Source organism: Scomber scombrus, chromosome 2 (assembly GCF_963691925.1).
Source record: "Scomber scombrus chromosome 2, fScoSco1.1, whole genome shotgun sequence".
NCBI lineage: Eukaryota > Metazoa > Chordata > Actinopteri > Scombriformes > Scombridae > Scomber > Scomber scombrus.
The window spans coordinates 32,950,166-32,976,784 of NC_084971.1; the positions used below are offsets into that span (position 1 = coordinate 32,950,166).

General features: G+C 41.1%; 1 protein-coding gene across 3 annotated transcripts; it reads right to left on the reverse strand.

Moving 5' to 3' along the window:
• Window positions 1-1,657: 1,657 nt before the first annotated feature.
• abcc10 (ATP-binding cassette, sub-family C (CFTR/MRP), member 10) lies at window positions 1,658-26,360 on the reverse strand. Of its 3 annotated transcripts, none has more exons than XM_062437850.1 (22): window positions 26,299-26,360; window positions 25,107-25,320; window positions 23,073-24,444; window positions 22,144-22,371; window positions 21,432-21,588; window positions 20,770-20,918; window positions 19,968-20,047; window positions 19,482-19,653; window positions 18,754-18,852; window positions 18,210-18,399; window positions 18,043-18,120; window positions 17,412-17,600; window positions 17,071-17,209; window positions 16,163-16,355; window positions 14,896-15,239; window positions 14,370-14,539; window positions 13,758-13,918; window positions 13,168-13,421; window positions 12,857-13,002; window positions 8,900-8,997; window positions 5,640-5,752; window positions 1,658-4,966 (listed from the first exon to the last, which is right to left on the reverse strand). In XM_062437850.1, exons 2-22 carry the CDS (start codon window positions 25,280-25,282, stop codon window positions 4,831-4,833), a joined length of 4,644 nt encoding a protein of 1,547 aa, XP_062293834.1. In that variant the 5' UTR covers window positions 25,283-25,320; window positions 26,299-26,360; the 3' UTR covers window positions 1,658-4,830. The 3 variants fall into 3 exon arrangements, with proteins under 3 accessions (XP_062293834.1, XP_062293832.1, XP_062293833.1); XM_062437848.1 differs by having other exon boundaries at window positions 17,412-17,603; XM_062437849.1 differs by lacking the exon at window positions 26,299-26,360 and having other exon boundaries at window positions 17,412-17,603; window positions 25,107-25,561.
• Window positions 26,361-26,619: the final 259 nt, after the last annotated feature.

Below are 26,619 nucleotides of genomic sequence, written 5' to 3' on the forward strand. Positions count from 1 at the left end.
CAACACTGCAGCTGTGTCTTGTCAGTCAGTGTGGGCTCGGCACTTGTTTGTGGGTAAAAACTAACTACTGCACCTCCTATACAGGTTAATGCAATTCAAAGTGCTTCACAGGTAACTGATAAGCCAAAAATAATCAGTAACAAATATTGACATTACTTCAGATAAACCTTGGAAATGAGTTTGGATTTTGTCCCCAATCACTAACATTGAACATTGGACATTAGGGACATATCTTTTAACAGAAAAGGAAGAATGATTAAAGTAAGAAAAAACAGTTTTAGTGCTAATATGAGTTACAGTTGAAACCACGACAGCACGAAAACATAAACCAAACACTCCCTTTAATGTGACAAATGATGTAATGTGAGAAAAATGCCGACCTGAGCCGAGGGAGCGGCAGGCGTTCACTAGTGTGACTCACTCTGATTACAGTCACAATGTCCGCAGTCTGTGTGAACATATAAATATAAAGAAAGGAGAGAGCTCAGTTGCATTCAGAGTGTCATTATATAATCCGACCGGGAAAGGTACGGCTGCAGACGGGCTCTCACGTGAACAATGAGAGTTACATAATGAAAACACTGATCTCAGGTCAAACAGGTATAACGACCATGTCTGATGATGAAACGGTTTTTATCATCAGTTATAATTTAATAATCATTATAAAGTACATAAGCATACAGAAAAAAATAATCTTATGTTTATTCCAGCTGCAAATGTTTGGTTGATTAATTGCAACTATTTTATAAATTGATTTATTATAATTTTTTCAAACAAACGTGAAAAATGATCTGGTTCCTGCCACTCAAATGTGAGGTTTTGCTGTTTTTCTTTGTCATATACGTCTTAAATGTTTAAGACTGTTCGCTTTAACCCTCCTGTTGTCCTCAGGTCAAGGAAGGAAGGAAATGAGTAAGGAGAGAAGGAAGGAAGGGAGGAAGGAAGGAAGGAAAGGAGTAAGGAGAGAAGGAAGGAAATGAAGGAAGGAAGGAGTAAGGAGTAAGGAGTAAGGAAGGAAGAAAGGAAAGAAGGAAGGAAGGAAGGAAAGGAGAAAGGAGAGAAGGAAGGAGAGAAGGAAGGAAAGGAGGGAGGGAGGGAGGAAGGTAGGGGGAGGAAAGAAAGAGAAGGAGGGAAGGAAGAAAGGGGGATGGAGGAAGGAAAGGAAAGGAAAGGAAGGAAGGAAGGAAGAAAGGAAGGAGGGAGGAAGGAAGGATAGATGGAAGGAAGAAAGGGGGATGAAGGAAGGGAGGAAAGAGAGAGGAAGGAAAGAAAGAGAGAAGGGAGGAAGGACAGAAGGAACTGTCAAAACAGGCTGGATCAATTTGACCCGGGAGGACGACACAAAGGTTAAAGTCTGTTAACATCCCTAAAAACAAATCAACATCAGTTCATTCAAGTCATTTTGGTGGAGAGGCCTTTGAGTCTGGCAAGGAACTTTGTTGCATGTAATCTTCCTCTACGACTTTCAATTGCACTCTCTCTGATAACGCTCGAAAAAAAACCAACTTGTATAATATCTCACAGCTCATTAAAGGACACACAGCGGGTATAAACAGAGACAAGAGAGGAAAAACACACAACAACAAGCTGAAGGTTTGAATCTCCGCCTGCAGCCAGAGTAAATCATTTATATATTCCCACTGGTTATATAAAAAAAGAGACTTTATTTCTTCATTATAAAAAAAACACACACTTAGAAAACCTGTATTTTCGTTTTCATGAGAAGTAAACGTGACAACGACAAGTTCTGACACCTCTGACCTTTGATTACTTTCCATAACATACATATAATAAATCTCCCTTTGTGAATGAATTACATCCACTTGTTCCCTGTGGACAGAAGAAAATGATCTTAACATGCAATAAACTATACAATTTTATTTAAGATAAATCTACATTTAGACTTAATTTAACAACAAAAAAATGTAACTTATATAACAGTAAGTGAAACTTAATGATTGCAAAGTGACCCAAACTTAAAAGATGACATTTTGGGAAATCACAGATTACTGACATTCAGATTAACCCTCCTGTTGTCCTCGAGTCAAGGAAGGAAGGGAGGAGGAAGGAAGGAAGGGAGGGAGGAAGGAAGGAGAGAAGGAAGGAAGGAAGGAAAGGAGGGAAGAAGGAAGGAAAGGAGGGAGGAAAGGAAAGAAGGAAGGGAGGAAAGAAAGGAAGGAAGGAAGGAAAGGAGGGAGAAAGGAAGGAAGGGAGGAAGAAGGAAGGGAGGGAGGACGGAGGAAAGAAGGAAGAAGGAAGGGAGGGAGGACGGAGGAAAGAAGGAAGGTAGGAGGGAGGGAGGAAAGAAGGAAGGAGGGAGGGAGGGAGAAAGGAAAAGAGGAAGGGAGGAAGGAAGGAAGGAAAGAAGGACAGAGGAAGGAAGGGAGGAAGGTAGGGGGGAGGAAAGAAAGAGAAGGAAGGAAGAAAGAAGGAACCGTTAAAACAGACGGGGTCAATTTGACCCGGGAGGACGACATAAAGGTTAATGACGCTTCTTTCCTGACTGTGACTGAAAAACCATTTAACCCTTACATACTGTTTAGGTGATATCTCCGTATCTATTGACATGTGTTTAAATTAAATGAATAGTTAATAGTTTTAATAAGATAGTAGTTATGAGGATTTGTTTTTATGATGTAGCAGTGAAGACTGATGGCTCTAATGGTTATACAATAAACCCCACAGCTCCATAAAGTTCTGTTCATTTTCACTTTACATATAAAATAACATTTGAATAATATGTTATATTTTCATGTCTTAGGTAAAATAGGACATGATATTGTGTGATAGGGGCTGTTGTTTCTCGACTCTCTCTCTGCGCTCTGAAACATCAATCAAGGTTTCAAGGTTAGATCGACTATTTAAGGTTTTTTAAACACATCTGCAGACACTTTTTATGAGAGGCTTCTTACTGTGAGGTTGCAGAATACAAACAGTATGTAAGGGTTAAATAGTGTTGTCAGTTTTATTCATATTGCACTGAATCACAACAGAAGTTATCACATGACACTTTTCACATAAAGCAGGTCTAGACTGTACTCTAATCTATGAGCAGCATTTGGTGACAGCAAAAACTGCCCTTTAATGGAAAGAAACCTCGAAGAGAGCCTGGCTCGACTGATCGGATTGAGACAAATGTGCAGTGAGATTTGATTTTCTTGGCACTCATTAAAAAAAAGAGGCCTGTGTGGAGTTTTCTATTTTAAAAAATTGCATTTAAACTCAAAGTAATTGTGTGTATCCTTGAGATCTAAATGCCATTCCTTCCTCATAAAAAGCAAAGCTGATTTCTTAAGCTTCTTAAATCATTCATTAGCTTAAAGTCTTCTTCACTGCCTTTTCTGGCATACTGCAGCATTTCTTGGCACATTACTGCCCCCTGTAGATCATTGGAGAAGGGTTTAACCCAGGCGGGGAGTTCCGGGCCTCCGAAATGATGCCAACGTGGAAGTAACTTAAAACTGCATTCTATCAAAAGGCCACCAGGGGGCGACCGTTTTGGTGTCAAAAGGACTTCCGTCTCTATACAAGTCAATGGAGAATTCACCAACTTCTCACTTGATTTCTAACCTCAGTAAACGTTTTCAAAATGTGTTTATGGTCTCAATCGCTAGTTTAAAGCCTTCTTCAATGCAGTATGATGTTCATTTGGGACATTTTGGCCTCCCTGATTTTATATGTGACGATAAAGCAGGGTATGCATTAGGGCGTGGCTACGTCGTGATTGACAGGTTGATTGGTTCACAGGTTCAGGGGGGCACCTCATGCCCCTCCTGATGCCCGTATAAGTAGGATCCGTGTTTTTTTTTACCCGGCATGCACAGGAAATTTTCAAGATGGCGCTACCCAGATCCGAAACTATTGGCTTCCGAGCAGCAGTCCACAAAGCAATGGGTGACGTCATGGATGTTACGTCTATTTCTTATATACAGTCTATGGTTTAACCGTTTTCAGGATGGCTTGGCATCCTTGTGTGTGTGTTTGCATGAGAAAAAAACAAGAGGTCCAGAATAAAAGTGCCTGTATGCAGATGTTTTCCTGCATAAATCCATAGTTTAAGAGCTGTAATATACCCCACAGTATTCTATACAATAGGAGGTGAGGGTTAATATGTGTTAGAGAGCTGCTAACTCAACTAAAACATATTTCCAACTCAATCTGGGTTAACATATAATAAGATTGGAAGCAAGATTTTCCCCCAGATGTTTAGTAGCATGACTTTTTACATTTCATCCTCTTAAAATTTTGATTTATTTTTAAATTATTCAGACATGAGTGCAACTAGCTGTTAGCCATAATATGCACATCTATGATTGGGTGATTTTTCCCAGCGCATTCTGGAGTCGATCGAGTCGAAAGTTTGGATGATGATGGACTGGTTGAGTGCAGAGAGTTGTGTGTAAGTACTGGTCCCAGTTAAGAGCATTATTAAATCTAATTGCAGCAGGATCATAATGCAGTGCAAATGTATTGCTTAAAAATGTTAGAAAATGTCCCCAGAATTGAGCTCAACCAGATAAAAAACAGTCATCTAAGGAAAGTGTTTTTCACTTTATCAAGAACAACATTTAGAAGACAATAAGTCCTTCATCTGCATTAAATAATTAATTAAAAGAAACTAAATGTCAGCACAAATAACACAATGTTATTAAACCCCACGTCATCATTTCACCATTTCTCTCCTCTGACAGAAGAAGCGTAGTCTCGGTGTGTGATGTAAAAGTTTCAGGACGGCGCTGAAAAAGGCTTCAAGTTCTCAGCAAAACTTCCCAGATTAAAGTAAAAAAAAATATTATCTTCAGATTTCAGTGTTTGTTTTTTTTGTTAATCTCACTGTTCTCTCCCTCCGACCAGCCTCTGGAAGATGGACTGGTCGGTTTGGCAGAGAGCAGCAGGTGTGTCGAACTCCACCACCTTCCCAGCTTGCATCACCAGCACCCGGTCACAGTCCATGATGGTGTTGATCCTGGTGAAACACAACCAAAAAAAAAAAAGGGATTTATCTTCTTCCAAATTTCCATGTAAGCATGAAGAATAAGTCATGGGTTTATATTAAAGATTTTAAAGACACCCTCTCACAAAAAGACTCTTTATTATGTCAAATATATAATAATAACTATTTCTGCTTATGATACTGTACATGTATATGCAAGATGAGTAATTCAAAAATATGTTAAAAATAGTTTTAAAAGCAGCATCAGGTTTGTTAAAATGTACATTTAGTATTTTTGTTGGTTTTATATCATTTGAAATGACATTTGTACCATTTTTTACCAAAAGTAAAACTGAATGCTCCTGAAAATGTCAAATGGTGTGACCACAAAAGAATGATAAATGTTAAATATTTTATCCACCAACAGTGTATTTAAGGGGACTTATTCTAATAATTACTTCATTTAAAAAAAATGTAAATGGTTCCCGATTGACATTTTAAGCAAGTTGAAGTATTTGGTACAAAGTTTTTATCGCTACACCACGTTTTTGCCATAATCCTCTAATATATTCTCTCAAAATTCATGTTTATTTTCACATTTTAACCCCTTTAAATTTGATTAAATCACATGGACACATGGGTCACTGACCCATGAACAGGATTGGAAATTGACCCTTCAAAAAAAAACACCTCAGACATTTTTTACCTGTGAGCGATAGTGAGTACGGTTTTGTCCTGAAACTTTGCTCTGATGGTCTGTTGCAGTAGTTTGTCCGTCTTCTGATCCACGCTGGCTGTTGCTTCATCGATACACAGAACCTGCACGATGGGAAAAAAACGGCATCTTAATGTTCCAACGATATGATTTCGAGCAGGGGTCAGCTGTTCAATAATGGGTCCGTTTTTTCAGGATTTTTCATTGGTATGGCCATGAATTGATGCAGTGAAAACGCAGAATTATATGTTTCTTTCTTCTAATTTATTTAAGAATAAAACAGATTTACAACACAGTTAAGATTTGTACGTTAAAGGGAAAATGGCATCAACACAGCATTTCTCTTCCACTGCCAAAATTGTTGTATTCTTGTATTAAACTTTAATTTCTGGAAAGGTTTATTGGACAGTTTGAATGCCTCTGCTTGTGTGGGGGCAGGATTAGATGCAACAAGGATATCTGACAATAATTGGGATTTACAGGAGCCTTGTGTTTATTTTATTTATTGTAGATTTGTGAAGAATAAAGCTAAACAGTGAAAGTCAGAATTTTCATCAGAGGGCCAAATATTTTTGCTGCAGGTCCTAATTTGGCCTATGGGCGATTTCTCTACCTCTGATTAAGAGATCAGTGTATTCGTTGGAAACAGAGGCTGCAGCCGTAATTCAAGGCAAAACATTGCAAATTGAAATGCACTTTTAAAAGAAGTAGCAGCAGTCCTGAGTTTACTGATTTACCCGATTCCAACTAGGCTGCTTAAGGAAGTCCTTCCCTCTGTTAGTACTTCCTTATTAAATATGATCAATCTGTCTTTAGTGACAGGATATGTACCACAGTCTTTTAAAGTAGCTGTCATTAAACCACTTCTTAAGAAGCCTACTCTTGATTCAGAGGTTTTAGCTAACTATAGGCCCATATCGAACCTCCCCTTTCTCTCTAAGATCCTCGAGAAAGCAGTTGCTAATCAGCTGTGTAACTTTCTAAATAATAACAGCTTATTTGAGGATTTTCAGTCTGGATTCAGAGCTTATCATAGTACAGAAACTGCACTGGTAAAAGTTACAAATGACCTCCTAACTTCATCAGACAATGGACTTCTCTCTGTCCTCGTCCTGTTAGATCTTAGTGCTGCCTTCGATACTATTGATCATCAAATCCTGTTAAAGAGACTTGAACATTTAATTGGTATTAAAGGAACAGCATTAAATTGGTTTAAATCCTATCTGTCAGATAGATTTCAGTTTGTAAATGTCAATGATAAATCCTCCATGCAAACAAAAGTAAAACACAGTGTTCCTCAGGGTTCAGTGCTTGGACAAATACTATTCTCCTTATATATGCTTCCTTTAGGAAATATTATTCGGAAACACTCAATAAATTGTCATTGTTATGCAGATGATACTCAATTATATCTATCAATAAAGCCTAATGAAATCAACCAGTTAACTAAACTACAAACATGCATCAAGGACATAAAGGCCTGGATGACCTGTAACTTCCTGCTGTTAAACTCAGAAAAAACTGAAGTTATTGTGCTTGGCCCTAAACACCTTAGAAACACATTATCCAATGATATAACTACTCTGGATGGCATTACTTTGGCCTCCAGTACTACTGTAAGGAACCTAGGAGTTATATTTGACCAGGATCTGTCCTTTAATTCCCACATAAAACAAATTTCAAGGTCTGCCTATTTTCATCTGCGTAACATTTCAAAAATCAGACATATTCTGTCTCAAAATGATGCTGAAAAACTAATCCATGCATTTGTTACTTCTAGGCTGGATTATTGTAATTCATTATTATCAGGCTGCCCTAACAAGTCTCTAAAGACTCTCCAACTGGTCCAGAATGCAGCTGCACGCGTTCTGACAAAAACTAGAAAGAGAGATCATATTACTCCTATTTTAGCTTCACTGCATTGGCTTCCCATAAAATCAAGAATAGAATTTAAAATCCTTCTCCTCACTTTTAAAGCTCTTACTGGTCAGGCTCCATCATACCTTAAAGAGCTCATAGTACCTTATGTACCTACCAGAACACTGCGCTCCCAGAACGCAGGCCTACTTGTGGTACCTAGTATCTCTAAAAGTAGAATGGGAGGCAGAGCCTTCAGTTATCAGGCTCCTCTCCTGTGGAACCATATCCCAGATTCGGTCCGGAGGGCAGACACCCTCTCTACTTTTAAGAGTAGGCTTAAAACTTTCCTTTTTGATAGAGCTTATAGTTAGCAAGCTCCTAGTCTATGCTGCTATAGGCTTAGACTGCCGGGGGACTCCTACCTCCATGATGCACTGAGCTCCTCTCTCCTCCTCTCTCTCTCTCTCTCTATCCATCCATCTATATCCAATAACATTCATGTACTATTAATGCATTCAGTAACCTACACTTCTTCCCCGGAGTTGTCTGTGCTTTCTCATCTCACAGGCAATCTGGGCCTGTAGACGTCCGGATGACAGATTCCAGTCCCGGACCTTCTAGCTTCAATGTTTATTTTCAATGTGCTACTCTCTCTCCTATTCTTCCTCTCTCTCCCCTCTACCCCAACCAGTCGAGGCAGATGGCCGCCCACTTTGAGCCTGGTTCTGCCTGAGGTTTCTTCCTGTTAAAAGGGAGTTTTTTCTTGCCATTGTCGCTAAATGCTTGCTCATGTGGGAATGTTGGGTCTCTTTATAAATTAAAACTTGAAGAGTTCGGTTTAGAACCTGCTCTATGTGTAAAGTGCCTTGAGATAACTTTGTTGTGATTTGGCGCTATACAAATAAAGATTGATGATGATGATGATGATGCACTGAAATTCACATTACAAAGTGAATGTGGAAAAACACACAGCTTTTGGGTTAATTGTTAGAGAAACTAGAAGTAAACTTGTTTGAAATGAAAGTAACAAAATTGTCTTTTGAAGTTCAAATCAACAATATATATTCCTTTGTAAAGAAGAAAAGTAACAAGCACAGAGGTTTTGGGTTCCTCAGTGTGCTGGAAAAGTGATTGTCAAAGTTGGGTCACTTTTTAAATATTGTCAGGTTCACATGATTGGAGGCAGATTACAATGAAAAGGTGAGGCAGTACATAAACTATTTAAAAAAAATTAAAAAGAACATCAAATCAAAAGTAATTCTAGAAACACTAAAATAAATATTAATAATGATTTTTAAAGTGGACAGGTCAGTTACACCCAGAAAGACACAATGTAAGCAATGACAATAATGACTAGAAGCAGCAGAAGCAGCATAAGAAGAAGGTCTTACCTTGGCCTGAGTCAGCAGAGCTCTCGCCAGACACAGGAGCTGCCTCTGTCCCACAGAGAAGGCTTTTCCTTTCTCTCCCACCTCAGCATCCAAACCACCTGCAAGACACACACACACACACTTAATATATCCCTCCTAATAGACTCACTTGGGAGATTGAGGTGGGTGGGACCGGGGGTCATTTGACCTCTTCAGGTTTGAGGTTTAGATAGATAGTGAGATCATATTTTGTAATAGACTCAATAAATGCATTGCACAGAGTGGTTTATGTTTGGGATGTTTATTGAAACACAAAATAATCAAATTTTATGTTTGGGAAGGTAAACCCCCAGGAGCTGTTCATCGTGACCATTTGAACTGTTGAGTCGGACCCTCTTCAGTTTCCTTTGGGATTCATCCTTTAGCTCTCTTTTGGTGAGGCAGTCCTCCAAGCACCTCTTTTTAGGGGATTTTTGCAGAGGACGAGAGCCTGATGGGCCTGAAGCAGTTATACCAATGGAGTGTGTTGTCTTTCTCCTCTTTGCAGGTACCACCAGCTTCTCCCCAAATGTGTTCAGTTTCCTCTTTTTTGAAACCATCAGTTCATTGGAGGTGAAGATGGAATTGGAGTCACACACAACTTCACGGTTGTGGGTGGGCGGAGAGAAGCAGTGACTGAGAATTCCACCAATGTCTGACGTTACAGTAGTGTTTAATGTTCCTGCAGGGAGGTTGAAGTTGTACCAACGTGGCTCCCATTCCATTTCTTCAACAAAATCACTGTTGAACAAATCTCTGTTCAGGTCGACTGCGGCGAAACTGGTCGTGAGTTCTTCCATCCTGAGCAGAAACAGTCAGTACAACAACTTTATGCACCTGTTGTTCAAAGAAACTCAGTGGCAGGATGTCGTGTGGTTTGGATTTTAGTAACAACAATCTCGGTAAGCTCTCTTCGGAATTATATATTTGGGATCAGCGTGTGTTAATATTCTTTCTTTGGGATCATAAAGAGATAATATCAAGTCATGTACTCGCACATTTTAAGAAGCAGGCGTAACATTTCAGGGTTGTCTCATTTAGGCCCTGGGTTTGGGTCCCAGAGTCGACCGACACGGACCCTGGGTGAAATTGGAAGGGAGTGGGAGTGGGAGTAATAATGGGTGTGTCACTTGGGCATAGGGGTCCAAAGTCAAGTGACCTTCGGGGGCTCTAGGTGATGGGGGCCCCAAAGTACCTGTGGGAAGGGGGTCACAATAGGGGGGATTAATTGGGGGAGAGGGTCCTATATGACCTTGGGGGGGTGGGGTCACTTCGGAACTGGGGTTCCAAGTAACCTGGGGGGGAGCGGCACAATGGAGGGTCACCTGGGCGTAGGGGTCCCAAGCCAAGTGACCTTTGTGGGCTCTTGGGGGTAAGGGGCCAAAGTGACCTGGGGGGGTCATTGTGAGACCCCCAAAGGTCACTTGAGACCCCCACTAGGGACACCCCCCCATGGTCATCCCCCCATTGTGAGAACCCCAAAGGTCACTTGGGACCCCCACCCCCAATTGACCCTCGCCTGGTCATCCCCCCATTGTGAGAACCCCAAAGGTCACTTGGGACCCCCACCCCCAATTGACCCTCGCCTGGTCATCCCCCCATTGTGAGACCCCCAAAGGTCACTTGAGACCCCCACCCCCAAGTGCCCCCCAATGGTCATCCCCCCATTGTGAGACCCCCAAAGGTCACTTGAGACCCCCACCCCAAAGTGACCCTCCCATGGTCATCCACCCATTGTGAGACCCCCAAAGGTCATTTGAGACCCCCGCCCCCAAGTGACCCCCCCATGGTCATCCCTCTGTTGTGGCACCCCCAAAGGTCACTTGAGACCCCCACTCCCAAGTGACCCCCCCCCCCCCCCCCCCCCATTGTGACCCCACCCCACAGGTCCCTTGGGGCTCGCTGCCCCAAGTGACCCCCTCCCCAGGCCACATGACTTGGTACCCCTACACCCAAGAGACCCCCTTCCCCAAAGAGACCCCCCCAATGATGACCCACCCCACTCCCTTCCAATTTCACCCGTGATCCGTTGCGATCGACTCTGGGACCCAAACCCGGCCCTAAATGAGACAATCCTGAAATATTACGCCTGCTTTTTAAAATGTGCGAGTACATGACTTGATATTATCTCCCAAAGAAAGAATATTAACACACGCTGATCCCAAATATATAAATCCAAAGAGAGCTTACCGAAATTGTTGTGACTTAAATCCAAACCTCACGACACTCCTGCCACTGAGTTTCTTTGAACAACAGGTGCATAAAGTTGTTGTACTGACTGTTTCTGCTCAGGATGGAAGAACTCACGACCAGTTTCGCCGCAGTCGACCTGAACAGAGATTTGTTCAACAGAGATTTTGTTGAAGAAATGGAATGGGAGCCACGTTGGTACAACTTCAACCTCCCTGCAGGAACATTAAACGCGAATGCAACGTCAAACATTGGTGGAAATCTCAGTCACTGCTTCTCTCCGCTCCCCCACAACCGTGAAGTTGTGTGTGACTCCAGTTCCATCTTCACCTCTAATGAACTGATGGTTTCAAAAAAGAGGAAACTGAACACATTTGGGGAGAATCTGGTGGTACCTGCAAAGAGGAGAAAGACAACACACTCCATTGGTATAACTGCTTCAGGCCCATCAGGCTTTCGTCCTCTGCAAAAATCCCCCAAAAAGAGGTGCTTGGAGGACTGCCTCACCAAAAGAGAGCTAAAGGATGAATCCCAAAGGAAACTGAAGAGGGTCAGACTCAACAGTTCAAATGGACACAATGAGGATAACAGTTCCTGGGGGTTTACCTTCCCAAAACATAAAATTTGATTATTTTGTTTTTCAATGAACATGTCAAACATAATGTACCAAACATATGTATTCCATATTTCTGACATGTATTCATATAGTATTTTCAATGTATTTTTAATTTTTGTTTTAATGTACACATAACTGCACAACGCAGACAAGTGCTGAATTGAGTTTGCCATGCTTACATTACATTTATAACTGATTTCAAATATGTTAATCATATGTATATCTGTTTAACCATTGCAAGCAGAATGCCATGATTTCCCAAAGACAGAGAAGAGTCATGAGTAAAGGGGGTTGTGAGGGAATTTCTCAACATATGTAATAATGCTAAGATGTTAATTGAAGGATTGGACTGGGTTGTCGCACTCATGTGCAATGGTTGGGTAATTGGGGAATGTGGATTAAAATAACGGGAAACAACCCTTGATGTGTTTTGGCATATGTAACCTTGTCTATAAAAATGGGGATCCATGTTTTCCATGTCAATCTTTCTGTTTGCAAATAAAGGAGCTCTCAATTTCATATGTCTGCTCAAGCCTCATTCTTGGCACTAGTAAGATAGGATATAGATATAAATTCCACAACAACCACTCCGTGTAATGCTTTTATTGAGTCTATTACAAAATGTTATCTCACTATCTATACTACTACTATATATAAACCTCAAATCACATACTTGATGTGATAGTTTAAGCAATGTGCAACAATGTATATATTGAAATCTATACTGATGGGTCGAAGTGACCCTACGGTCAACCCAAGTCCTTCCCATTTGGCTTTGGATTTCACTTTGGGGTACCTCTGCTACCCCATCTGCTACTCCCCCCCAAAGTGCTCAATGGAGATCAATGTGCTCCTAGTGATTGGTTCAGTGTATGTGTGGGGAACATATTGTCTTGAAGGGTAGAGCGAGACTTTCAAACAGGAACATACTGTAACATTCAATCGAAACAGTCACATGGCCAGACAGGAATGCTTACGGATGGAGTGAACTTTGTGAAATGAAAGGACCTGGATTCAAGAGGATTCATTCAAAACTGGCACACCTTAAAAATCATTGCTCTGCCTATGTACTCATGCTTAATGTGTTGTGTCAGTTAATCTCATCATCTCATATGTTTAAACACTGCTCTTACCCATCCTGTTAACCACAGAGCTGAGATGGCATTGGTCCAGAACATCCAGCAGCTGCTGATCCAGGTGTCGCCCACAGGGGTCCAGATTCTCCCTGATGGTCCCGCTGAAAAGAAAGGGGTCCTGAGGAATAATGGCCAACCTGGACCTGCAGAGGGCACCCCAAGCACACGCACAAAAGTGTCAACTTTTACTTCTTACTGACTGCATTAATCATACTGTAAAGCAACCTCAAAGTTTGAATTAAAGCAGCAGATAGAGCATAAAAAAACAATGATTATCTGGCTTAGACCCACTACCACCTGAGACATACCTGAGCTGAGCCAGACCTACAGTGCTGATGTCCAGCCCATCCAGGAGTATCTGACCCTGGTTGAGCTCCACCATACGGAACAGGGCCAAGAACAGGGTGGATTTGCCAGAGCCCGTTCGCCCCACGATGCCTACTTTCTCCCCGGGTCGCACCACCAGGCTCACCCCATCCAAAGCGTTAGGAAGACCTTCCCTGTATGCCAAAACCACATTACGGAACTCCAACCAGCACTGCTCGGGCCACGCCGGGGGCAACTAGAGAGACATCATTACATATAGTGTAAATTAATCTGTAGAATCAAGAAAAAATAAGCCTTTGCTCTATGCTAAGATACTCAGATACATATATTTGTGGGGTTTTTTGTGTTTCTCTAAAAAGAAAATGATAGGATTGGTTTCATATTATTCTCCAGTCTGGCACCCAACATTTGAATCAAAAGTATCTTTTTTTTCATCCCCTGGTTCAGGAAAAGGACTTTAACCTGAACCTGACATGTTCCCAAAGTCAAGCATGAGGCTCTGTGCTGGTCTCCCCTCATTGTTCGGACTTGTGGAAATATCAGTGTCAGTCTGAGCTGCAGTTCTTCTGACCTGATTGTTTTGATGCTGCGATTCGGTCGGCAGGCCGGTAGAGTACTCCTCAGTCCGCTCCACGCTTACCATCTGCATCTCTGTCTGAGTGTAGCTGAATATGAGGCCAGACAGCAGGGATGTGATGGACAGAGCATAGGACAGAGACAGACCCACCAGACCTGACAGGGACAAAAAACACATATACACAGAGACGGGGTCAATAACGTTTTTTTTGTGTCCATGTGGTTTAGTCAAATTTAAAGGGGTTAAAATGTGAAAATAAACGTATGAATAACTTGCACACATTCTTTTTTTGTGGACCCAGCATCAAATTTCTGCTTTTAATCCATTTTGAGAGAATATATTAGAGGATTATGGCAAAAATGTCTAAGTGGTGTAACCATAAAAACTTTGTACCACATAATTCAACTTGCTTAAAAAAAAAAAAATTCTCAATAAAACACCATATCAACTAGTTTGGCATGATCTTACATTATAACTTTTTATATTAAATAAAGGTAATGGAATATAATTGTTCTAAATATTACATTTAATCTGGGGAATCACAGAGATCAGGAAACATTTAATCCAATGCAATCCACGGCCACCAAAAAACAGGTCTGGACTCACCTGGATCAACTGAATCCAACTGGTGCTGGACCACAGCGATCACCCCGAGGCCCGTCACCACAGTGACACCAATCAGCTGCAGGCGGATGTCCAGCCACTGCATGGCAGCATTGCTGAGGAACAGGCAGCGCTGGTTCTGCTCCAGACGCTTGGCGATTTCCTCCTCAAACCTGGAGCAACCACAGAGGAGGAAAAGTGTTTTAATATGAAGATTTTAACATGAATAAATCATTATCATATTACTTCAAAAGGTATTTGCGTAAATAGACTTAACAATTTGTCACCAATATAAAAAATGACAGGAAGACTTTTTTTGCTTTATATCATTGAAAAATTGAATAGATTTTTTTAAATTAGACATTTAAAAATATTATCATGGGATCAGGGAATCTGTGAGTGGCACTTAATTTTGTATTTTTATATTTTATAGACAAAATAACTGTAAAATAATGCAGCCATAAATAAAATAAAGATATACTAATCTTAAATATGTTTTCCAAATGAAATCTCTTTTCTTTAGTTTCACCTGGCAGAGCTGTGACTGGCCCGGATGGTTCCCAGGCCGGTCAGCGTCTCAGAGAAGTGCGAGTAAATGGGCGACAGGGTGAGGCTGCACAGGCGCTTCAGCTCCCGAGAGGTGTGCCGGTAGAAGTGCTGAGTGCGGTGGTAGAGCAGAGCCAGAGGAAGTAAGGGCACTAGGACCCAGGGCAGGCCGTAGCTTATCACCACCAGCATGCCCAGCAGGCGGAAGCCGTTGGCCAGTAAGGAGTTCAGGGTGAATGGCAGACTGTCATCCACGCTGTACAGGTCCGAGGAGAAGCGGTTGAGTATGCGACCCAGCGGAGTGGTGTCGAAGAAGGTCACTGTGGCCTGGAAGGGAAGGAAGTCAAGAGTTTGGAAATTTTAAGTAGGGTAGTTAACAGTGGGAATAAATCAGAATCTATCTTAATGATGCAGCAACACACAGCTCTAACATTATTGCTTCATAAAGTTGCCCAAACTTCCACATCCAGCAAATATAGTGCAACATTATCGTCCTACTGGAGTTGTGTTAGTGCCCACCTGATGAATATGGGGCCAATATTCACTCTTTAACACTTTTAGCTTGGGTTTGGTCTCCTCCAACTCAACTTACTACTACTACTACTACTACTAACAACAATAACTTTGTTTATATAGAACTTTTCAAAACGATGTAAAGCAAAGGGACTTTATTTGTCACACATGTAGTCGTACAGTGAAATTCAGTCTCTGCATTTAACTACTAACTAACTACTAGGGGCAGTGGGCAGCCATTGTGCTGTGACTGGGGAACAACTCCAAATCTATGTCAGTGATTTGTCACGGGCACTGACAGGAGAATTAACCTATTGCACACATTGTTTGGACAATGGGAGGAAATCTATGCGAGCACGGGGAGAACATGTAAACTCCACACAGAAAGGCTCCTCTTCTGCCATCCAGCTCTCTGCTCCTTCTGCCAACTTAGCCACTAGGGGGTCAAAAGCTTTCAGCCGATCTGCCCCCCCCCCCCCCGCCTTCGGAGCTCTCTCCCACCAGACATTCGCACTTCTGACTCTGCCCCTACCTTTAAACCCCACCTGAAAATACACTTATTCTGATTCCCGATTAATCATTCATGTTTATCTACGGCACTACCACCTTGATTTTATTATGTTTGATGCACTATAAACAACCTAATAACATAAAGTTACGGCTGCCAAACATTCAATCTGTTCAGCTTGGCTCTAAATGTCGGTTGTTTAAAGAGGCTCGAAGCTCAGATGACGCACCTTAAGGACTCGATCCAGGAGTCTGTTGTGGATGGCCGTTGCGGCGCAGACGGCTCCGTACGCAAAGAGGAAGGCTCGGAGGGCGGTGAAGACAGTGTTGGCTGCAGCGATGGAGCCGTACACCGTCAGATAAAACCTGACGTCTGAGCTCAAATTGGTCGAAGGGAGCGTTTGCAGCGAGGAGAGAGGTGACCTGCAGAGAGAAGATGAGACTGTTTCATTTGGAGGTTTTATATAGAAGGAAAATCATTACTGCAAAATACTTTTATGTTTCTACTATTATTTCTTCGGAGTTAAATTGAAAAAATCTGTATGTTTTTAGGCTCATTTTAACCCGTCACACATGATGGAAAATCCATTTTGAGAGAATATATTAGAGGATTATGGCAAAAATGTCTAAGTGGTGTAACCATAAAACTTTATACCAAATAATTCAACTTGCTTCTTTGGTTACACCATTTGACATTTTCAGGAGCATTCAGTCTTACTTTTGGTAAAAAGTGGTGCAAATGTAATTTCAAATGACATAAAACCAACAAAAATACAAAATGTACATTTTAACAAACCTGATGCTGCTTTTAAGATATTTTTGAATTGCTCATCTTGCTCTGATCTATCACTGACCCTTAGATCAGTCAGTTACATCCTTCCATCTGCCTAATCCAGTACTCTTGATTCATCATATTAAATGAAAGACTTTTTAAGACCTTTTAAATACCACAAAAAAATGCAATTCAACTCATACACTGGTCACAGAAGGATAATAAAACAGTCTGGACAACAATGTTTTACTGTTTACTTTTACTGTGTTGTAATGTGAAATGGCGCCATCTTGAGTGTCACCTGCACAAAAGCTTATTTGTTATTTATGAATTATACCGTTTTTTTTCTTGATCTCTTAAACTCACATCAGGCCTCCTGGTGAGAAAAGCAGCAGCTGAGGTGAACTGAAGGCAGCTGAGGAGGAACCATTCCTCCCAGTGGAACCGTTGTTTTTCAGCTCTGAGATCCAGTGTGACAGCCACCAGTCGGAAATGTTCTTAGAGGCTGAGACACATAACAGCAGGTTATGTAAAATACAGCTTAAATTTTACATACAAGGTAGGTACTTACATTTACAACTCCCTGAGTTGTAAATGTGGAAAGAGAATCTGAACATTTCTGTAGCAAAGTGAACAAAACCTCTAACGCTTTACATGAAAAGAAGCATCAGCTGATCATTTAAAAAAACTGAGTCGTTGATCCAAACCTTGCATGAGGAGCAGAGATAACAGGATGGAGGCGGCGAGCACTTTGCCCACAGACACCCAGTAGATGCGGTAAACTTTCCACGCCAGCCCCCCCGCCTGTTTCTGCTCCGCCCCCGAGGGGTCAGCATCATTGTCCGCACACAGATCAGCAGGTGAGCCCGACTCCTCCTCCTCCTGCTCCACACCTTCTGCTTAAAAATCAATGAAATACATGAAAATAAAACCTGTCAGATGTACTCATGAATGACACCATTATATTGTTTGTAGTGTTTTATTGTTTGATTGATTGTGAAAGGTTGCCCTCCAGTTTTTTTCCTCTTACTTTGATGTTATTCTGTGATGTATTTAAGTGTTTAGGTTGAGTCGGGACTACAGGTTCAGATTGTGGTATAAAATGTTGTTAAAATGCCAATTCTGATTAATGAGCACTGTCCTCTATAAATTAACTAATAAATACATAAACAAAATAAAGCCAGCTGTAAATTTTAACATCGAGAAAGTCAGTATATCTCAGTTATGTTTATTTACTGATTCCAAATGACCACAGTGTTCATTGAAAACAGTTAGATCAGGGTCAGGGTTAGGGTTACCTGGCAACTCAATTTAAGCATATCAAAAAAATGAACGTACCTTTCTCCTTCGTGTTCTGGTCATTCTTCCGTTTTTTCGGCACCGCCTCTACCAGAGGAAGGACTTCTGCTGGTGAGCCTTTTTAACAGCAAAATGACATCACAGGTAGAATAAAACAAAAGTCTTGTGTTCCAAAAATATATTGTCTTATGATGATGATGTTTTACCCATTTTGACGATCGTCCCGTTCTCCATGAGGATCACAGAGTCCGCTTTGTCCACAAACTCGATGCGGTGCGTGCAGAGGACTCGGGTCTTTCCTCTGAGGAGTTCAACGATGCATTTCTGCATGAGGTGTTCGGCCACGTCTGAATCGACCGCAGCCAGCGGGTCATCGAGGAGGTAGATGTCTTTGTCCTGAGACGGTCGGGTCGGACAAAATAAATTAAAGAAGAATGAGAGAGTTTCAACACATGATGCTCCGGCTGACTTATATCTAAAACACACCGGTTTACATTTTTAGATTTTGGTTGGTGGTTTTAAATCAGAGAAACTTAGTGTCCCACCATGCTGATTTCATAAAAAGACAGCACATTACTCCTGTTCTTTAACTTTTACACTGACTTCCAGCTACTTATAAAATAGATAAAGCGCTAAATACATTTTCTGATCTGTCTAATATTATTTTATATCTTTGTTCCGTACAGGCTGACTTGTTTTTTGGTAAAAGGTTTCCCTGAGTGTCTCTCGGCTCAAAGCAGATGGACTGACCATGTAAACAGCTCTGGCGAGGGCCACTCGAGCCTTCTGTCCTCCGCTCAGAGTCACTCCGTTCTCTCCCACTTTTGTCCTGTCACCATTCGGCAAAACCTGCAAAAAAACAGAAAAAAACAGAAGAAGTTGAAACAGAAGTTGAAAGAAGTTGACGAAGAGAAAAAGAGTCATCCTACTATCAATATTATAACGTAAGACAATAATAAAAGCAATATGAATACAAACTGTACATGGGTCAGTGACAAATAAGGTAAGGTTGGCAAGATGAGCAATTCAAAAATATCTAAAAAAGCAGCATCAGGTTTGTTAAAAATGTACAGTTCGTATTTTTGTTGGTAATATTTGCAAAAAAAAAAATGTTCACCAAAATTAAGACTGAATGCTCCTGAAAATGTCAAATGTCAATATAAAAAGTTATAATGTAAGATCATGCCAAACTAGTTGATATGGTGTTTTATCGAGAATTTAGTGTTTTTAAGCAAGTTGAATTATTTGGTACAAAGTTACACCACTTAAACATTTTTGCCATAATCCTCCATAATATATTCTCTCAAAATGGATTAAAAGCAGAAATGTTATGCTGGGTCCACAAAACAACAATGTGTGCAAGTTATTCATACGTTTATTTTCACATTTTAACCCCTTTAAATTTGACTAAACCACATGGACACGAAAAACATCATTGACTCATATACAGAAATATAAAAGGAGCTTAAGGATCGTACGTTGAGGTCGTCTGAGAGTGCGCAGGCCTCGATCACGGCCTGGTAGAAGGAGGTATCGTAGTCTTTGCCGAACAGAATGTTGTCCCGGACGGACGCATGCTGGATCCACGGCTCCTGAGCTGCCAGACCAAAACCGTAGTCTCTGTCTGCAACATACACCACTCCGCTGAGCCTGCAGAGACAAGAGGATGACTGATGGACCTCAGTTATGTCCTGATACACAGTTATTATAATCTGCTGAATACACTAAGCAAGAAATCAATGTATCCTAGCAACTGATTTACCAATTACTAAAAAGGTTTACTAGAAAATAGATCTACGTTTTACAGGCAAAGACTGATTTAATTTGAAACTAGCTAGCAGCTAATACAATGCTCCAGAATATCCATGACTACTGTAAACTGGTTTATTCATTAATTTCCATATTCATCTATATGTAATCTGAATAATCTGAATATATGGAGTAAAGTTTCAGAGGTGCTCTACCTGTTGAGTTCTCCAGTGAGAGCAGCCAGTAACGAACTCTTCCCACAGCCGACCTTCCCCACCACAACCACCAGAGAGCCCTGAACCACACACAGAGGACAGGAGTTACTGATTACAGATGAAAACTCATTTAACCAGATATAGAAATAAAATGCAATCGTGGATTTTAAAGTTTGAACTTTTAGAGAACGGATAATACTTTGTTCAGGTGTCCAAACATTTTATGTGACTTTATTTATTCTAAGATATAACTGAAATTTTTATTAATAAGTAGTTGTAGAAATGTTGTCATACATCATTCACTGGAGATCTTTCTTTTTCTATCTTTTTAAAACCTACATTGTACATAGCTTATCGGCTGATTTAACTTTTATGCAAAAACACCTGCAGCTCATTTAACTCTCTTTTAAGAAAATACAAGATCTCATTAATCTCATTAATATGGTACTTACATCATCAAAACTAGAATTAAAGATCAGTTAACATGTGGAAATGTAAGGAGGCAATGTGAAACTTTTTAAAATCCACTCCTCTGTACTGGTTCGACTGCTACACTGAATCAATTCGGCATGAATTATAAAGGACATAAAAAGTATGATGACATTAAAATAATTTGTATATATTATGTAACTAGTGGTTTATACCAACCCCATATTTTGTGAGGGCCTAGAAGATTTGAAGGGTTATGACCCTTTGGGGGCTCGTCCGGGATACAATAAATGATGTAATATATTTTGTCCTTGTTTTATTGTCTAAAAATCTATAGATGTCAATATAATCTATGTATATTTGTGGTTTATACCTTTGTGATGTGTAGATTGAGATTGTGCAGCTGCAGACTTCCTTTAGCAGCTCCAGATTCAGTTTCTCTCTCTTTGTTCTCGTCGAGCTGCTGCCAAGAAAACTTTCCCTGATTAAACAGGACCGACGTCTGGCTGTCTTCAGGAGACACTGTGGACAGAAAGAGTATAAAAAGCAATAAAAACATGATATATGATGTATTACTTTATTTAACAACAAGGACAATGACGATTCAATTAATGGGTAAAAAGTTTGATAATCATTTTACAGGCAAAACTCCAGGAATTCACCCAAATGTAAAGATATGCAGCTCTTCTTTGACATATAACAGAAAACTGTATATTTTTTAGGTTTATGAACTGTTGGTCAGACACAACAAGACATATTAATATATCTCCTTGAGATATGTGGACTTTTTCCTAATCAATTTATTAAACGATTAATATTGAAAATAATCATCATATTAATTGATAAAAATGATTGTTTGTTGCAGCTACACATTAAACAAGGTGAATGTTGTAGAATAAAATCAATGGTGCTTGAAAAAGGATTCAGTTTATCGATGCAACTAATAATAATTTTCAGTACTGATTAATCTGCTGATATTCTGAAAACTACGACCTCTTTGACACAAACATTAAAGCAGCATTAGCAGCAGCGTACCGAGGGCATAGTACGCCTGCAGGTCCTGGTTGGTCAGGTCAAAGAAGCGCTGCATTCGCTCCAGAGACACTTTGGCCTCCAGGATGCCGTTAATCACCCAGGGGAACGAGTTGAGAGGGAAGATCAACATCCCCACCAGAGCCAGCGTGGTGAACACCTTCAGAGGAGGAGACAGAGGCTTCACTATCAAATTTATTATACTCAAATTGTTCTTGGGTTATAGCGGGCCGTATTTGGGATATTTTGGGGGCTCGTCCGGAATACAATAGTACAGAAATGCCAAAAATAGGTTTTTAATATGTTTCGTCCTCGTTTTATAGTCTAAACATCTGAGTTATGGGTTGTGTAAAGAAAATCAATGTATACGTATATAAATATCCGATTTTTAAAAAATTCTCCAATATCAAGTATATCAAGAAAAGCGTCAAATTCTAAATCAGCCAGGCTCAAATGTAGAAGGTCTTAAGAACTTTACAAAGAAATCATCATTATTGTGTTAAATTACCTCCATATAGACAAACATTAGACTGATTATTACCATAAAACTACATTTTTTCTATAACACATTAACTCACACCTGCTCATCATCAAGGAAGAAGTTAAATGTGAGATTAACTTTATTTCTAGAAACTTGTGTGAAGCGAGACTTAAAGCTGTTATTAAAACAATGTTGGAGTCACACAGTCAAGTTGTACCGTAGCGACATCAGTACCTTGGCTGCGGTCAGCTGGTGTCCGAGCAGCACGTAGGTGACGAAGGTGAGGATGGAGATGACCACGGGCAGAGCGGCCCAGGTGTACACACACATGGCATCCAGGTACTTGAGGGCCTTGAGGTGAGACAGCTCCTGTTTGCGACAGTCGGCCACTTTCTGAGTGAAGTGAGGCTCCCAGTTGTAAAACTTGATGACACGAATGCCGAAGAGGATTTCTGTCATTAGCTGCGATAGAAAAGATACAAAAAGTTAGAACGATGTCGATTTCAACACTGATCCTGACACTGAACCAGACAAATAGAAAATACAGCACGAAAAAGGAGTGTGAGGATTTCTTTTGAATAACAACTTGCAAAAAACATCATGCATGATTTTTTTGTAAATCATATTGCAAACAGAGACCTAATATAACAAGTGCCATCATGTCTTAAATTCCTATTCAGAAGGTATTACTTAAATAAAAACATGTCATACATTATTAGGGCTGCAACTGTTTGGTCCATAAAATGGTGAAAAATGCCTGTTATAACTTCTTGAGAGTTCATGTTGGCGTCTCCAAATGTCTTATTTTGTCTGGTTAACCATCCAAAACACAAAGATGTTAAATGGACTCTCATGTATGACACTGAAAAGGTTCAAATCTTTACACAAACATTCAAATTTGGTTTTAAAGAGCTGAGAAAATGGGGAAGGGCTTGTTATTTAAGAGTGGCATAATAAAATGTACTGTGAAAGTTGACAAAAGTTAATTTCAGAGACAAAAACAACAAAACAACCAAACACAAATATAAAATAAAAATATTTCAAGTTTAAATTAAGATCATTATGGGTCAATTATACAAATAAATGTGGTCTATAAAACTGCCACCACTGTATTCGTAATATCAGCCTGGCATTAGCATTAAACCATAACACACACATCTCACCTTGACCCGGATGTCCTTGTACCTGAGCATGTGTTTGTTGTTGCTAAGGATACGGGAGGCCAGGAACTTGTTGAAAGGGACCAGCAGCAGCGCCACGCCGAGCCCTCCCAGGAAGGCCACCCCCACCTGCAGGTACAGCAGGTAGAGGGTGATGGAGAAGGTGAAGGGAAGAGTCCACAGTTCATGAAAGCTGTTGAAGAAGTTCATGACGCGGTCGCTGTCCGTACTCATTAAGTTCACCACCTCCCCAAGAGCGAAGCCGGCCAGGCTGCTGCTGCTGACCCGCAGGGCTTTGCCGTAGATGGCCGAAATGAGAGCGGCACGAGCTGACAGCGCCACCTTGGAAACCTCAAAGACAAAGATGTTACGGAGGATGGAGGAGAGGAGGGTGGCGGCAAAAAGCCCCACAGCACACCAGACGCCCCTGCTGACCGGAGCCCCCTCTTCCTCCATAAAGTTCACCAGACTGCTGAGGAGAAGCGGACCTGCAAAGCTCAGCAGGTTGACAACCAACTTCAGCACTCCAAGAAGGTAATATCGCAGCCCAAATGCCTTGTGCAGCACACTTAGGAGCCTGACGTCGCCCTCCAGCTCCAGAGATTCCTCCTGGTAGTGTGAACTCCAGCTGCCGTTCAGAAGGCTGCTGCTGACCGGCCTGGGCCACTGATCCTGCCCGTTCTGCACCGCCGCCCCTCTCCGGCACGCCTCCCAGCACTGGTGGAAGTACCGACAGATCACACTGGTGCGCAGTTTTCGAGGAAGATGATAAACATCTGCCGCTCTGTCGAGCTCGCCTCGCTGCCCTCGCCTGAGCAGAGGGGTAAGCCACAGGTAGAAAAGCCGAGAGACGCAGCTGCTCCCGTCCTCCGCCACCATCTCACCCGTGTCAAGCTGGCTGCTCTCTGAAAGGAGCGGGGATCCATCCACAGCGTTAATGTACAACGTGTAACCAGCATCACTGATACAGGGGAATACAAATGCTAGAAGATAAACCAGAAGAGGGAGCGTCCGAACTGAGGTGAGCACAAACCGTGTGAATCTGAGAGGATCTGAGAGGCTTAAATATTCCTTATTGTCACAGTAAAACATTAAAGAGAAAACCAGGTTTGGGATAGACAGAAGAACCAGCAGGAACAGCAAAGTAGGTCCTCTGGTTCTCCTAAAAACAGTCCTCTGGAGCACCGTTATGGCGCCGAAGTGAACCAGCCAGGCCAGGATGGCACAGCTGTCGGCCAGGATGTCCAGGTACATGTCCCCCTGCTGGAGGAGGCTCACCAGGACCACGTCTGCAGTGAAGAGCAGCGCCGCCAGCAGAGCAGAGACCAACCTGAGCGTCCAACCGCAGGGAGGAGACGTCTGGAGGAGGCTGCTCCTGAGGAGAGAAAACTAGTCACTCAAGATGAACATAAACATCATTTTAAAATCTTAATTTACTCTATAAAACAAACTGTATTAATTGCCCTGTTCTACATTTTGACCCCAAATCAGAACTTGGCCAAAAATAAAACTACATGAGGTCTTAGTGTTTGAAACAGTAAAAGCAAATTATGGCAGAGGTGTAGGCACACAAAAGCATAACTTCTTATAACAGGCTGTAAGGCTCAGGCTGAATCATGACCTCATCAATTTGACTTTTAATTGGCCCTTGCAAGCCTATAGTCTCCCAATTTGGGGTTCTGATCCATACCCAACAGTCTTGTGTTGTGGAATTACATTTTAAGTTTACATTATGATTTTAATAAAGTCCCCTACGAGCTTCCATACAATACGAACCAGAGGAATGATTATAGCGAGGAAAACATCTAGACACCTGACCTCCAGGAACAGTGCATATGTACATTTATTTATTTTCCAGTTTACTCTATATAGTAAAGTAATCCTATTTTTGTTCTTGTTTAATGATGAATTTACGCTGCCACTTTTTTCCACTGTACTGCTGTGTAAATCTGAATTTCTCCCAATGGGGATCAATAAAGACACATCGTATTTTATGTTGAATTGTGAAAAATAAAACAAAATTCGTATCTGACTCACCGTGCCATGCCGAGGTAGCAGGCACTGAAAACAGCCATCCCAGCGTGAGGCAGGGCTCCGAGGACGAGCTGGTTAAAACAGGGGGTGACGTGTCCATCCTGCCACACGGGGAAAGGGTCCTGCTGGTCTGTGTGACAAAGGCCGGAGACCAGCGCTGCCGGCCAAAAGTCCCTCATCCCTCCTCCTATTGGACCGCCGCCATCCTAAAAATTATCTGAAGAGAAACAAGATAAGAGAGTCGTTATTATTATATGTTATCAGTTTATCTGTAGTTTTATGATCCTGTAATATTACTATCTTGGTAAACATAGCGATGGTGTGTTTGTTGGAGGGTCTTCCACTTTGTGCCCTTTATGTTTCTCATTAAATATAAAATTAGAGATAAGAAGCAATGACTGTTTCTATAAGGTGAAAAAGCAAAATCAAACAACTGATAGAGAGAGTTTAGATAAGTTTAGATAAGGAGGTTTCAAACTTAAAACACACACACACACACACACACACACAGAATTTGGACAGGAAGAACGTTTCAAATGTGGATTGTAAACTCAACACACACAGAAGACACACACTCACATATTCATCTCACTCACTCTCTCTCACACACACACACACACACACACACACACACACACACACACACACACACACACACATACCACAAACAGAAACACACACACACAGAAACATTCACAGACACACTCACCAAACACACACACTCACCAAACACTCACACACACACACAGACACACACACACACACACACACACACAAACACTCACCACACACAGACACACACACACACACACACACACACTCACTCACCACACACAGACACACACACACACACAGACACACACACAAAGAGAGACACACCTAAACACAGAAGGTTTCAATCATTGATATCAAACTCAACACACACACACACACACACACACACACACACACACACACACACACACACACACACTACTCTAACATATCTCAACCTGATTAAACGGACAGCTTCACTAATGTAAACAAACCAGGCTAACTTAGCTTAGCTCAGCTAAATGTCAACACGTTTGACTCATTTAATCCCCAATACCGACACTAACTCCCCCACTGTTTAAATATAAAGCTAACGAGTCGGACATGTGTTAAATATAACCCAACAAACTCACTAATGAGGTAAAGTTAAGTCAATAAAAACCTTCTAATGTTACTGGTTTTCATCCAGCTGCACGAAATACTTCCGTCTATTCTTGATGACGCACGATCCCCTTCATTGTACACATTTTAATACATTTTAAAATCCTCTGCTGGGAATAATTAATATATTTCTAAAAATAATAATTATTAAAAATAACCGTATTAAAGACCTTTCCTCTTTCCAATTCCTTGAAAAATCCTGAATCTATTAATATGCAAATACACCTACATTTAATTTTAAAAGTCTAACTGCTGGATGCATTTCTCAGTAAATGTGCACTTCAAGTTAAACTCATATTGGTTGCATATCGGACCACAAGTG

Bases quoted from the DNA above. Each gene is read 5' to 3' on its own strand.
- abcc10 (XM_062437848.1), bottom strand. From the start codon at position 25,282: ATGAGGGACTTTTGGCCGGCAGCGCTGGTCTCCGGCCTTTGTCACACA. The intron at 21,589-22,143 runs GTACTGATGTCG...CCTCCTCTGAAG, and splicing joins ACCAGCTGACCGCAGCCAAG to GTGTTCACCACGCTGGCTCT. The intron at 4,967-5,639 runs GTAAAAAATGTC...GTGTTTCACCAG, and splicing joins GTACTCACTATCGCTCACAG to GATCAACACCATCATGGACT.